Source organism: Eulemur rufifrons, chromosome 7 (genome assembly GCF_041146395.1).
Source record: "Eulemur rufifrons isolate Redbay chromosome 7, OSU_ERuf_1, whole genome shotgun sequence".
NCBI classification, from domain to species: Eukaryota; Metazoa; Chordata; class Mammalia; order Primates; family Lemuridae; genus Eulemur; species Eulemur rufifrons.
Window position 1 is genome coordinate 124848656 of NC_090989.1, and position 15065 is coordinate 124863720.

General features: G+C 39.6%; 1 protein-coding gene across 1 annotated transcript in view; it reads right to left on the reverse strand.

The window, feature by feature from the left end:
* The window catches only part of LOC138386691 (collagen alpha-4(VI) chain-like), an 89456-nt gene that overhangs the window by 17698 nt on the left and 56693 nt on the right, over nucleotides 1-15065 (reverse strand). Inside the window, exons 23-32 of the mRNA XM_069473256.1 lie at nucleotides 14682-14744; nucleotides 14097-14159; nucleotides 11755-11805; nucleotides 7245-7280; nucleotides 7078-7140; nucleotides 5749-5811; nucleotides 4510-4545; nucleotides 3477-3513; nucleotides 1122-1133; nucleotides 538-1031 (exon numbers count right to left, since the gene is read on the reverse strand). Coding sequence (XP_069329357.1) covers nucleotides 538-1031; nucleotides 1122-1133; nucleotides 3477-3513; nucleotides 4510-4545; nucleotides 5749-5811; nucleotides 7078-7140; nucleotides 7245-7280; nucleotides 11755-11805; nucleotides 14097-14159; nucleotides 14682-14744 — 918 coding nt within the window. The remainder of the gene's footprint in view (nucleotides 1-537; nucleotides 1032-1121; nucleotides 1134-3476; nucleotides 3514-4509; nucleotides 4546-5748; nucleotides 5812-7077; nucleotides 7141-7244; nucleotides 7281-11754; nucleotides 11806-14096; nucleotides 14160-14681; nucleotides 14745-15065) is intronic.

Below are 15065 nucleotides of genomic sequence, written 5' to 3' on the forward strand. Positions count from 1 at the left end.
TTAAACATATGTAAAAACACGTCTAATTGTACACTTAAAACCATTACACTTTTCCACTTTGTTATATGGGTATGTATACTATATCCTAGTACAAAGAAAATTATAGTTTATGACCCCCAAGGATACAGTTTAGCATACTGGCTAAGCACAGGCTTTGAAGGCAGATAATATCAGTCTGCCACTAGCTAGCTCTTATATTTCACCCTAGATGATACACTTAACCTCTCTAAGCCTTGCTTTTCTTATCCCTGAAATATAAATAAACAATAACACCTACCTTATAGGGTTTTGGGAATCATTAACTAAGAATGTTTACAAGGCACATAGGACAGGGTAGGCACAGAATGGCCAGTCGGTTTTAGGAGTCACACTAGCAGTAGAGTCTACACTGAGACCCCTCACTCCTTGCATACACACCAATTTCTGGGGAATTCTTCCTCTGAACAACTCTCACTCCTCATATGGTCCTTGGTGGAGAAGTAGGGACCAGCTGTTAACCCCCCAACCCCCTGCCCACTAGTGGATCCCCCTGTGTACCAGCAGGGCATCTGGGAGGTTGTGCTCTTCCGTGAAGGTGATGACCACAGGGATGATGTCCACTGCACCAAGCTCCAGTGTAGCCGTGCTGATGGAAGCTGCATCATAGGTCCAGCCTGCCTGGAAGAACACAGCCACCTTCCTCATGAGAAGGCCCGAGCGCACACGTTTGAACACGTGTCTTGCCACAAACATCATGGTGGCCCCGAGGTTCCTGCGGCCCAATGACCGCTCCAGGGGGATTTTCCTGACAGCTTCCAGGAGTGCATGCTGCCTCTTGTAGTCTGAGAAACGAACCAGGTAATCTGTTTTGGTATTGTAGGAAATGATGGCCACTCGGGCACCTGTTGGGCAGTTACTCTCACTTATTTCCATCTTCATCAACAGAGATAATAAAATGCCTCTCATCCTCTCAAAATCCAACTGGGAGACGTCATTTGACATGTCCAAGGCAAAGACCACTTCAGTCGGGAACACTGGACATTTGGAAATACCTTCGTACAATGAATACACAGATTTAAGATTTTTCTGCAATGTCTCTAAACAGGGGAGGATTTAAGTGAATAAAAATGAATACTATTTACCTTTTGCACAAGCTAGAAGGGAAATTATTTTGGAGAGAAAAGAAAACATTGTTAGTTTATGTAAGCAGTGGCATCTTTTCCACATGTATGCTTCAGTATGGAAGACCATCTTTTCTTAAAATTGAAGCATGGCCTTCTCAAACTCCTGCCTGATCATGGCAGAGACCACTACCTGTTCCCCAATATCCCTTCCCCCTTTTTCTATAGTAATAGAACCCCCAATTTCTGAGTAGGCATATGGCTGCCTGGAGCAAACATTACATTTCCCAATAGAATAGCCATTTTACCAAGCTCTGGATGACAGAACAAGAAACATGGAAGGTGCAGCTTCAAAAAAGTATCCCCCTCCTCTCCCTTCCTTTCCCTGCTGGCTGACATGTAGACATGATGGCTAAAGCTTGATAAAGTTCTTGGATTATGAGGTGATTTGGGGAATAGAGCACCCCCCCCCCCACACACACACACACACAATGGCAGAACAAGAAGATAAAAAGAGATTGCATCCCCAAACACCCAGGGCCTCATATCAACCTGCACTGACTACTTCCAGGCTTTGATTGGGGAAATACATTTGTGCCACTGTGCACAAATCCTTGTGCCACTGAGGATTTAGGTCACATTCAACTGAACTTAAATCTAACTAATACATTGAGCTATGCTGAAATTATATAATATATATTTCATATATATAATAGATGTATACACACATATAAAATTATGTTCATTATAAATTATATATATTATGTATAAGTGTGTGTACACAAGTAATATATTTTACGGAAAATATTAGAAAAACAAAAAATTAAATTACTCTTAATTTATCATATATATTTATATATACAGATGTATTTATAATTTTTTCATTTTATTTTATAAAACTTGGAGCCTAGGTTATATTCTATTCTTAATCTTTTCACTTAACATATGATGATATTTTGCCATCAATAAATTTAGAGCAATATCATCTACTCTATTACATTTCTTCATCCCTTTGTGATGAGCATACTTGTACATGCATCTGTGCATATTTGTCTAATTATAGTCCTAAATAAATCTCTACAATTATGGGTTTTTATACATATAGTCCAATTGCTCTTCAGAAAAGCTGTACCAGTTTACACTCCCATCAGCAGTGTGTACTCTTATGCATTTCCCAATTTGGATAGGGATTTTTCTGTCATTTTGGAAATATTTTCAATACAAGAAACAAAAAGAGTATCTCATTATTTTAATTTGTATCCTCTGACTTCTTGCAAGGTTGAACATTTTCAGAGGTTTATCGTTCATTTGTATTTTTTCTTTTCTGAATCCCCCATTCATGTTGTTTGCCCATTTTCAATTGAAAGGATTTGTCTTTTATATTCAGGTTTAGCTATTATGAAACATCTGTATGGGTAGGTAAAAATGATTGAGTGGCAGCAAGTTTTTATGTTTTAACTTGATGTAAAGGGACTTTAACGTTTTTATATGGTCAACTCTGATACGTTTTTCCTTTTTGGTCACACTGATGGTATTATTCTTTATGATTTCTAGGGAAAAAAGGGTTCCAGAATCTCCCTGAAGAGCCACTGGATGGGAACAGACAGAACACGGAAAGGTTAGGGTAATAAGGGTAGGATGATTGTGGAGAAAACCCAAACGTCCAAACTAAACAATTTGCCAAGTCAACGTTCTCACCCCTCTGCCAGTAAGTGGAGAAATGTATGTATTGTAAGATGCAAATATCCTGGAATGCATTGAAGATAGTAAATAAATTCCAATCTAAGAGTGTGACAAAACATTACTTAAGATTTGATGATTCATAATTCCATTTTTAAAACATAAACGTACCCTTATAACCATGATTCAAGCCTGACAAAATTGATACATGGAACCAAAAACATTTGTACCCCTATGGTATTTTGAAATACAAAAATAAAACATTTTAATAATAAAAAAATAAATGTAAATAAAATAAGACACATTTCTTTACCAAGGGTCACCTTGGTCCCTCTTGTTTAAATGTATGTCATAAAAAAAACAAAGCTCCTATTTGTTTTGTGTTAAGCATCAAGACTCAGACATGCAGGTGTGCAATGATCATCACACTTCATGGGACACAACATTGTTGGGTGGAATTTTTCTTCTTTGTTGAGATGGCATGCCTTTCAAACCACTTCATTTCTGAGGACACATTGGGAAAGATTACTTACCTAGGAAGGGACTGAGCCCAACGCATTCATTTACAAGAGCCTTTCACAATGGACAAGGCACCTCCCAAACCTCAGTCAAACCCTCAGGTGTATTATGCCCCAGTCCATGATCCACCCCCACTCCATACCACTAGCTCCTTCTGAGCTTTCCCAAACAACTTACGACAGTTTTCTCGCGTGAAATCAACAATTTTGCAAGGCTGTTAGAAAGATGGAAAAAGACAGGGAAAAGGAAAAAGTATTTAACTTGAAGCATATTTTTCTTCACCTTTGTGACTTAGAAATGTCATATGAATGCTACCAGCGCCTATCTGAAGCTTTTTAATCTGCAACAGAAAACCCAAAACATGTCAGAGCAGATGAAACTATCCAACAATTGTATTTTTGAATCCAGTGGATATTTTAAAGTGTTTAAAAGATTTTATATACAATATAGTGCCCATATTATTAAAGATCTGTAGATAAGGGGTGCCCATTTTTTTTTTATCTGCCTCAGAAAGCAATGGAATCAAACCTGGTTTTGAAGAAGTTTAAATACAGAAATGTCAGCAGAGAACACAGGGAAATTCTTTAAATTCTCTGACCTCTATATTTGCAATTCCTGTAACACTTCTTCAGAATGGCTCCCAAAATAGGAACCCCCAGCATCTCCCCTAGCAATTCTGCTCCTTCGCCCTGATCCCTTCCTCTCTGCTCTCCTCTTCCCTCGACCCCTGGCCCCATCACTCCCTGCTCCTCAGTTGCTTTCACCTCCCCCGCCCCCTGCATAATAGTGTCAATATTTCTGTACTTGGGAGATGAAAAGCCATCATAACTGGAGATTATTTTCAGGTATACCATGAGACACAAAAACCTGTACTATCTGTGTGTTGGTTTAGAAATGCTTTAAAAACAATTTTTGAGCTTTACAAAAAGGCACATTACAGAAAGGTAGTAGCCTCAAAGTCTTTTTCTTTTTTTCATGTCAGCTAGTGTTACTCAGAAACATCTAGACTCCCTGCTGGATTTAAAATATTAAAATATTTTTATTTGACTTGGTTAAAACATTTCAAAGTAAAGCCTCTAAACTTAAAGTACTAACAGAATTTGTAAGAGGAAAAACTAAAGAATCTTTACAAAAAAGATTTCTATTTTGTGAAAGCTGAAAGCTCTATGTTCTGAAAATAATAAAGTTTAGAATTAAACTCTTCACCTACCGTCATATCTATCAAACCTCTGGGACCCTTGATGCCCTGGAAAGAACAGAAACTTGGGTTTAAATGAAAGACTCTAAAGTCCAACATATTTTTCTGCAGAGTTGGCAAGAGATTCTGTGAAATTTCACCATGCTGCATAGACCACCTTCTGCCCTTCACTCCTTGCCCTGGAGTTCTGTCTGACTACTTAAGGAAGAAGGCCAGAGTGCCTAAGAGGTGTCTCCTGAACCTTGTAGTCCAGGAGGCCTAGATAGATGATACATACAGACTCTTAGCAGACCAGGTCATTTTGAAACTAAGCCATAGTTTAGGATCAAATTCAGGAAAAGGAAAGGCCATTCAAGATGCCAGGAGCACTCATGGACAGTTCTAAAGGAGACTCCAGTCCTTCACCTATCCCTTCTCTTAGAGCCACCCAGCGTCACCGTTTCTGCCCTAATACTGAACAAGTCTTCCCAGGAATCCTTCAGGTAAGAGCTGCCTGACTCCAGCCACTTTGAGAGCCTAGAGATCATTGCTCTCATTTAGAGGCCACAAGGTAGTAATTTGTGACCTCAGGCAGGTCACTACAATCCTCTCAGCCTTTGTTTCCTCACCTGTAAAATGGGCATGGTCCTTCTTTCTCTAAGATTTTTGATTCTCTGACTTTGTTGCATCTCTCCAGTAAACCCTAAACTGCTTTGAGACTACCAGGTTCAACCCACAGCTGACCTACTGTGCCATCCCTCATGGAAGGACAGCCTGGCCTCCAAGGACAAGGCACCGGGCAGAACAATCATGGCCTCAGAGTCTTTCCTCTCATATCAAACAACCTTCTAGGGAATTTTAAAAATATCTGTGGGTTTGCAACCCTGTTGGTTCAGTTAAGATTATATAAATGTTATATTTTTTAGGCTTTTCTTCTGGTTTTTTTTGCATAAATGTAGTTGCTTGTCTTGTTTGCATTGATTACACTCACTCTCCTGTGAATTTTATGTACTGTTTCACATATTTAGATAGATTCAGAAATCTCCAGCAACTCCAATATCTTCCCTATGTTCAAATAAAAAATATGTATTGAATAAATATATTGTATAAAGACTTGAAGCTAATGTCCTCTAAAGCAATTTTGGCCCATTCCCTGTGTGGATCCTCTTGTGTGTCCGAAATGTCCATTTCTTCTTTAGAGATGCCTCTTATCAAACTCTTATTCATTTTTATACAAAGGCTAAAATTGGAAAGGAGAAAGGTACATGTTACCATTTGTCCCGGTGGGCCTTGGTCACCTGGAGTTCCAGCAAATCCAGGAAAGCCAGCATCACCCTAAAAACAATCAAACCAAAGGAACAAGTTTCCCCCTTGACTATAACTTGATTACAACCATCAGACCCACTTTGGGACACCAGGCTTTCCTTATGCCTAGTGCCAGTGGGTCTGCTATTGACCAGTTAGTTTACAAACTGTGTATCTGTGGAATGAGACATGTAGACTAGAAAGAGATGGGAATCTCTTCATGGGAAACACACAAATTTCCCCCTATAAACCTAGCCCCAGACATGCAAATGTGTGCATACACAAGCAAACACATACTTCTAGATAGAACCTCAAAAGACGACTCAATACTCAGCTGAGTCTCAAGGTCATATAATAAAAAGAATGAGAGAAGTCAAAATTGAATGCAAGATAGAGAAAAAATTCTGGTCCTCAGTGTCTCAGAAAAGGTACGTGGTGGGCATAGGCTCACTGCTTACATTCCAGGTATTTGAAATGACACAGCATTATCTGCATATAATTAATGCTTTATTTTTCTTTATTTGAAACTAGAAAGATAAGCTAGCTGATCATGGCAACTACAGCCAGCAGCAAGCCAAGTTAGGCATAAATAAAAAAATTTTTTTCCATCCTTGCCAATGTATTAAAATATCCATTCTTGAGTGCCTGGAAAACACATCCTTTTTCCTTTCCTCTTTTCTGCACTGAACACTAGTCCATGTCCTTTTTCTAGGAGGCCTTCGTCTCTGATGTCTATCAGCTAAATATTACCCAAATGTTACATATCCACAGAGTTACTCTTTCCAAAAAGAGCTACCAGTGATTGTGGCTCTTCAAGACTGAACCTTCAGAACACAAAGGAATGGATTTTTAATGGGAGACTCTATAATGCATAGTGGACTCAAAGCCCACCAAGATGGAAACCACAGGCTTGAGCATCTAGTCCTAAAATAGCTAAGAGAAAGTTAAGGCTTAGAAGAATCCTAAAGAAACAGCAATGTTTGCTCTACAGCTAAAACAACATCCTTCCAAACGATGGCTAGGCTTACCAAAGACAGAAAACTTGTTTTTAGAAGGTTTATATTGTATACTTGAAACTTCAACTTGGATTCTCTGTTTATGGTTTGGTAAACTGCATTTGCACTCAAAGATAAACAAGAGTGGGTTTAAGGGGGAAATGGGGTAGCCCAAGGAAGGTGCAGAGTGTGCACTGAGGAGAAATAGGCTTCCTACTAATAAGTCCATTAATCCAGTGAAAAAATGGTCCTGTGGTGATGTAGGCTTCTACAGATCTTGGGGGGTTCCTTTGGTTCTTACCCTCTTCCCTCTGACTCCCTTTGCTCCCTTCTCTCCTTCGTGTCCTGGGTCACCATCTTCTCCCTTCATAGAATCAAAATCAGATCTTTGACTGTAAAGAAATGTAAGTACAGACAAATGGCACATGCAGCATACCGGTTGGCAGGCCCATAAATTTATCTTCTTACTTGTGCACCAGGATAGCCAGGGAATCCAGGTTCACCCTAGTGTCAGAAATGAGATAACGTTTTGTTTAATGTCATGTGATTAAGTATTTCCTTGACATTCCCTGGAGAAAAGGAAAAAACTATAATTTTGAGGAAACTGACTCAAAACAAGTGCCAGGAAAAACAACTGTAGCAACAGCTGTTATCTTGAGCTGCTCTGAAGAGGCCATATTTCATTTCTCTAATCCAACATGAAACAACTAGTAAATGATTTTTACAAATTTTCCTTCTCGTTTACGTATTGTGCAATAAACCTTCCTTCTTAGGCATTTTTATCTCTCAGGTGAAATTCCCAGAGATTTGATCCAATGGAAACCAAGGGAAGAGGGCATCATGCTGAGCATTGGGAAGCAGGTGCTCATTGTCAAAACCAAAGGCATACAACAAAGCAATCATTCCTTCAACAAATATTTATTTAGCATCTACTCTGTACCAAGCACTTCTCTAGGCACTGGGAATTCAGCATGGAACAGAACGAAGACCCTGCTGTCATGGAAGTTACATGCTAGTGAGGAAGAGTGAAAAAAGAAATATACAACATGTCAGGTTGTAATCTCCTCAGAAAGGGGCTTAAGGAAAAAGAATTGCATGTGTTCAGGGCAGGGAGGTGCTATTTTATATAAGGTGGTCCGGAAAAGCCTGAAAACCTTTTCGGAAGGTGGCATTTGGACAAAGATGAACATTAATTGAGGAAGCAAGCCAAGCAGATATCTGGAACAAAAGGGTTACAGGCAGAAGGAAGAGTATGTGAAAAAACCCTGAGGTGAGAGAATGAATGTCTTGAACTATCATCTGGGCCATGATAAAAATTTTTTTATTTCAGCATATTATGGGGGTACAAATGCTTAGGTTATTACATATTGCCTTTGGCCCACCCAAGTCAGAGCTTTAAGTGTGTCCATCCCCCAGATGGTGCCCATTAGGTCTGAATACACCCATCCCCGCCTTCCCATCCCCTATCCATCCCCACCTGCCCGACCCGATGAATGTTACTACTATATGTGCATATAGTTGGTATTAACTGATCAAAAATTTATTAATTAAAAACAAACTTAAAAAGAAGAGAATGAATGTGTTCTGCCATGTTTGAGAAACACTGAAGCAGAAGGGAGGGACGTGGGTGGGCAGGAGGGGACGAAGTCAGAGAGTTCACAGAGAGGCCATGTTGTGTAGTCTTACAGGCCATGTTAACAGTGGAGTTTATTCTGAGTGACATGGGGGCTACAGCAGGGCTCTGAGTACAGGAATGACGTGACCTGACTATGCTTTTAAAGATGTCTCTGGCTGCTGCCTGGAGAACCAACTATAGGAGGCAAAGGAGAAGCAGGGAGACCAATTAAGTGGCTATTGCAGTAAGACAGATAGAAAGTCATGTTGGCTTGGTCCAGAGGGTGGCAGTGCAGTAGTAAGAAATGATGAATTGCTGGATATATTTTAAAGACAGACCCACCATGATTTGTTGATTGAGTAAATGTAGGGGCTGAGAGAAAGAAGCTTATCAAAGATGGCTGCAAGTGTCTGTCCTAAGCAACTGGAAGGATGGAGTCTCCACTCCCTGAGCTGGGGAGGGCTAGAGGAAGGGCAGGTTGTTAAGGGTACCAGTTTTGGATGACTGGATGTTTGATAATATTAGGGAATTATTATTAATTCTTAGATGTGAGGATGGTATTGTGGTTATATTTTTAAAGAATCGTTTAAAGATGCAACCTGAAATAACTACATGTGAAATAAATATATGATATGTGTGATTTGCTTCAAAATAATTGGTATGAGCCGGTCCAAGTGAGTAGGAGTATAAATAAAAACAAAAACGGCCAAGGCTTTTTCATTGTTTGAGCTAGGTGATGGGTCCATGAGGTGGGGCAGAGGGGTGTCATTACAGTAATCTCACCACTTTATTTTTGGACTTTTCTTTAATAAAAGGTTATTAACCAACAGAACAAGAAGAAAGTTAATGGGGCATGCCAATTTTAAGATGCCTATCAGATAATCAACTGGAAATACTTTTGGAGTTTAGGATATTGGTCCAAGCTGAAGAAATAAACTGGAGATCACAGGACAGATGGCACTTGGTGCCATCCCATGGGACTGGATTTCCCTGGGAAATGTCACCTAAGAGGGTGAGTAAAGAGGGAGAAAGGTATGAGAATAGGGCCATGAGTCTCCCCATACTTAAAGGTCAATGAGATTCAGAAGATCCAGCAAAGGAGACTGAGAAAGAGCAGCCCGTGAAACCCAGGAAAGCGGGATGTACTGGAAGTCGAGTGAGGAAAGGATGGGGAACAAGCCTACGAGCATCTTTATCAAATGCTCCTGAAACACAGAGTGTGAAGAGAGCAGAGAGATGACGACTGGATTTAACAACATGGGGTTCAGCTCAACTAAAGTGGGTATAGTTGAGTGGAGAGGCTCAGGGGTGAAGACCAGTTGGCATCAGTGTCTCAACCTCAGCACTACTGATATTTTGGACCTGATAGTTCTTTGCCATGAGGGGCTGTCCTGCATATCACAGGGTGTGAAACAACATCTCTGGTCTCTACCCAGTAGATGCCAGTAGCATTTCCTCCCCCAGTTGTGACAACGAAAACATCTCCAGACATTGCTAAGTGTGCCCTCAAGGGTAAAATCACTCCTGGTTGACAACCCCTCATATAGACTACTCCTTCAAAGAGTTTTGCCAGAGAGAAATGGACAATAGGAATATTTAGTCAACTGAGGGGTTTTTTGGATTTTGTTTTTCTGAATATGGGAGATATTCCTACCTCTTTTTATGTTAATGGGAATGATTTATGGAGAGAGAGGAAAATTTGATGATGCAGAAGAGAAAAGTGACAATCTCAGGAGCCAGGGCCTTCAGGAAGCAAAAGGGAATGGAGTCCAGTCTAGGAGGTGAGGATTAGTCCAAGAGAGGGGTATGGATGTTCATCCACAGCAGTGGAAGAGAAGGCAGGTACGTGGGTACAGAGGCAAGTAGACTGGCCTGCCGGGTGGTGGACTTATGTAGGGGTTCTCTTCTCATTGCTTCTATTTGCTTAATGAATTCTGAAGTATCACCATCTGTTTTAGGTGTGGAAAAGAAAGCAGGTCTTGGAGGTCTGAGGAGATAGGAGAGGGTATGAAATAGTAGACTCAGAGATGAGTGAAAAACTAGGACAATGTAGTCGACTGGCCAAGCAGCAACATGGGCAACTTAAAGTGAGACCATTGCATGTCAAGAAAAATCCGTGCAAATCTGGACTGAATCTATGTGCCATAATGTTAACTGTATCACAATAAACATAGACTGCCGTTGTGCTTAGCTCTGAACTGGTATGTGGCTCAAGACATACACATTTGAATTCTATCCAGAATTCCCCTGCTGGGAAAACACTTCCCTAGAGAAGAAAGACTTAGTTTGCCTGAAGGGAGCTCCAAGGGATTAGCTTCTACACTCAGTCCTGTCTCTAACTAGCTGGGTGACCACAGGCAAATTTCTTCACTTCTCTAAACCTCATTTTTCTCAATTGTAAATTAGCAATACTAAACTAGATGATCACTATCAGTAGGTTCCCCATTGCTCCATAATTCTACAGTTATTTACTAAGAGCTTACTATGTTTGGGGCATTTTTCTGCTCAGTATAATGGCAGTGATGCCATCTTGTAGCCACAGGGAAACAAGAGTCTTAACATCATTAAGTAAAATTGAGCATCACTAAATATCCCAGTGATTTCTTATTTTGTGAGGCAGTAAATGTAATTTGCAGATTAAAGCACCCAGAATAACAGTGGTTATGGAGATTTGATTTGTTCAACAAGCTTTATGTGAACTTCATGCTTCAAAACCTGTCTGTGACCAATTAACTAAATGCTAAAACACCAGCTTCTTAGGAGAATGGCAGTCATTTATCTAAATATATTTATTGAGCACCTACTCTCTGCCAAGCTCTGTTCCAATGATACAAAAATGAATAAGAAGCAATCCTGCTCCAGGTTTACAGACAGGGATAAACTGTAATACTACCTAAATGGAAAAGGTCTACTGTGGAAATACGAACAATGTGCTTTATTAAGACAGAATACAGGACAAATTCTGTCTGGGGAAGCCTGAGGTTTCCACACGGAGAAGTTGATATTTGAGTTGGTCTTAGAACATGAGCAAAAATTGTCCAAGGGAGGGAAATTGAGAAGGACATCTTAAATAGAGATAAGAGTGTTTGCAAAAGCAAGGAGTTGGGAGAGGGCCTGGCATGCCCAGAGCTAAGATGGGAACATTTGACATAGGTGGAGGATGAGGTCAAGAGTTTGACTTTTAAATAAGGGAATGACACAGTCAGCTTTTACTTTTTAAGGAAGAAACTCTGGCAGCTACAACATGTCATAAACATGTAGAAATCATTCCTGGCATACCACTTGGAAAATAACTCTTATTTTAGTAAAATAAAATAAAAACTATAGGCCTTAGTTCAGAATACCCAGTAAGGTAATCCTCACCTTTGTTCCTTTTCTTCCTGGATGTCCATATCCATCTGAACCAAGAAGACCCTAAGAAAATGACACAAGATGAACGGTAGAGTTATCGAGATCAACACTTGGTTGATAATCTGAACCCTCGGATAAATCAACACTGCAAGGAGGTGGGAAAGAAAATCTCAACAAAGTTTGGGAGACTAGGTTCATAGGATAAACACTGACATTTGGAGGAGATAACAGTTTAAAACTTTAAAAGACCATGGTAGAGGGAAGGTTTTGTGTTTTTATTTAACCCCTTCTGCAGCAAGGTTCTGCGCATCACAAAGATGATGCCATGGTTGTAGGAAGCCACATCACTGTATAGTCTCCCTTGGGCTAAATTTACTTTTTTTGTGGGACAAAGTATTAGTGGAAGAAACTCCAGAATTGGTAAATCTTTAGGGATAAAGACAAACTTTGGAGAAAAAGATTGGGATAGAGACAATTTAGTTTAGTGGTTAAGTATACAGACTATAAACCCAGACAGACTTGAATTCTTATTCCAGTCCCAACATTGGTTGTATGAGTGACCCTGGGATAGTTACACAACCTCTATAAGCTTCAGTTTCCTCATCTGTAAAATAGGAATAATATCATCTATAAGTATGGTTGTTGGGAAGATTAAGTGAGATTGTGTGTGGAAAGTGCTTAGTACAATGCCAGACACAGAGAAAGTACTTAATAAATGATAATTATTCTGCTGCTATTGGTGGCAGTGGAAGTAATGGTGTTGGCAGGAGGGTAGTAATGGTAGTGGTGATGATGGTAGTAGTGATAGTGGTGGTAGCAATGGTGATGATGGTGGTGATGATGGTGACAGTGGTGGTAGCAATGGTTATGATGGTGATGGTGATGGTGGGTGTAGGGGTGGTGGTGGCCACGGTGATGATGGTGATGGTGGAGGTGGTTGGTTTTGGTGGTGGTGATGTTGACGCTGGTAGTGGTGATGGTGTTATTGCTGAAGATAGTGATGGTGGAGGTGGCAGTGGTGGCGATGATAGCAGTTATGAAAATGCCGATGATACTGCTGGGGAGCTTAGCATCTGTACATGGCAGACAGTGAGCTTCCTGTAATAAAGAGTGAGTTCAGAACCTTCTAGGTGCTTTTTACTAAATGGATAAAGACTGCTCCTCAATAAATAGATCAACTGAGAAGAAAAATCAAAAAACACAAAGAATACTTCTATGGCCTAATTAGGGAAGATCTAAAGATTAGGAAAGAAAGAAAAAATAAGATAAAAAAAGATTGCCAAAAATGAACTGTTGGTGGGAAGGGGATGTGAATGAGGTTCTTTGCTGTTATCCCACCTTCTCCTTGTTGGAGGACATGCAGAACCTCCTGCATCTGCAACCTCAGAGACCCAAACTGTGTCCCTCTGACAGACCTGAAATGTCACCTTCAAGAAAGGTTTCCTTTCCTAGCTTTGTCTGTCCCAAGGAGAAGTCAGGAGGCACAAGTTTTGTGTTTTTAATTAGGAGATTTTAATAAAGTCAAAGTATTAACTTCACCATCTGAATTTTCACAGTGTAGATGAAAAACATTATTTGCCTCATATTCCCTTTGGTACTAACTCTATTCTGCTCTTTCCCTTTCCACATTTAAGTTCAAGCTTCTCAGGACTGCTTTTGTTTTCTTTCCTTGCCAACAAATATAATTTCAATGCCAAGTGCAGGAAAAAAACAAACCTGCAGATCTTTCCTAACTGTTGGTGAAAGTAATCTCAAAAATATGGGCTGTAGGAAAGATAACATTACTCTGTACGATAAAGCTATCCCCTTAATTCCAATAAAGGAGTAAATAGAAAATAGTCATAAAGTAACTTGCTCTCGTGTTCAGAGTTATGACTAAGGTAAAAATGCATGGCCCTGTCACTGAGAGTGATATCTGTAGAAGGAAATCCTTTATGGTCATTGGTGTCCAAAGATTATTTCTATGCTCTGGATAATTGAATCCCTACTCTTAAAAGTCTGCAAATCTGATTGGCTGTCTTATTTGTTGCCCTGGAAAAAATGTTTTGCTAAACATCTCTGTATTCCTGAAAGATTCAAATGCTTATAAATATCTTTGTCAAACAGATGAGGGTGATTGGCACTTCCCTCTTCGACATGTCAGAAGGAAAAATACATTCCAAGACATCTTTGGATTTGTAATTTATATAAGAAATTTGAGAATCTTTGTATAAATTCTCAACAGCTCCAGTGATCATGTCATCTTTGTAACCCCAAGTTTAACTCATCAAGAATATTAGAATTTTATGTAAAACAAGAACAAATAACAAACAAGAAATTCAATCAAGAGTTGAAAACAGAGAAACAAGACTTACAGGTTGCCCTCTTGGTCCTTGTTGACCCTGTGGGCCTCTTTCTCCTGTATCACCAAGCTCTCCCTTGTATAATAAAGGGTAAAGGTGAAATTAATTTTCTTCTATGAGTTCATGCAACTTTGTGACATTTTCCTTAAAGATGGTACAGTCATTCGTTTCAAGTCCTGGTACCATACCAGACAGTCTAAGGTAAATACCTTCCTCTAGGCTTTGTTAAATATAAATAACTAACACACACAGTAGGAATTTTGTTACTGAAAATTAGCAAAACAAGGTATGAAATATGAATTATAGAATTTTATATCACTATGGCTTTTTCTAAATGAGGGTGTGTGAATTTATATTTGCAGTGAATCCATATGTATATCTATCTGTTGGTATGTTTTTGTCTATTGATATATGTGATCCAGTTTTTATATATGTCTTGTCTTCTCTGTACCCATCTATCTGCTAGGAATAGGCAGTCAATAGCATCACCAATATCAGAAACGTGTGCTGGAAATGATTACATAAAGGAAGATGTGTATGAGAAAACCCAAAGGGCTCCCCCAAGTTGCACTCAAGATTGAGTGTTCTCTGATTTACCTTCATTCCTCTTGGTCCATCTTTTCCTTTCGAACCTTTTGGACCTGGAGGCCCAGGAATCCCCTGTAACAAGACCACAGCTGAAATAACCACTAGGGCCACAAAATTAACTGGTGACTCCTACTATTATTGAAATGGTCTGGAACTGGTAATATATTCATAAATCACCTTAGAGATGTAAGCTTAGCCTTTAGTGTTTAATACCATTAACTAATTCTGTCCTTCAACATACAAAATGCATAATATACACATTTAAACTCTGGGCTGAGGGTTTGGGGCGGGGAGGAGGGTGTTCTCTACAAGAGGCCACCTCTACCACATACTGAGAATTGGAGGAATCATCTGTATGTCTCAGGGAAAACATGACTTGATTAACAGATCAGG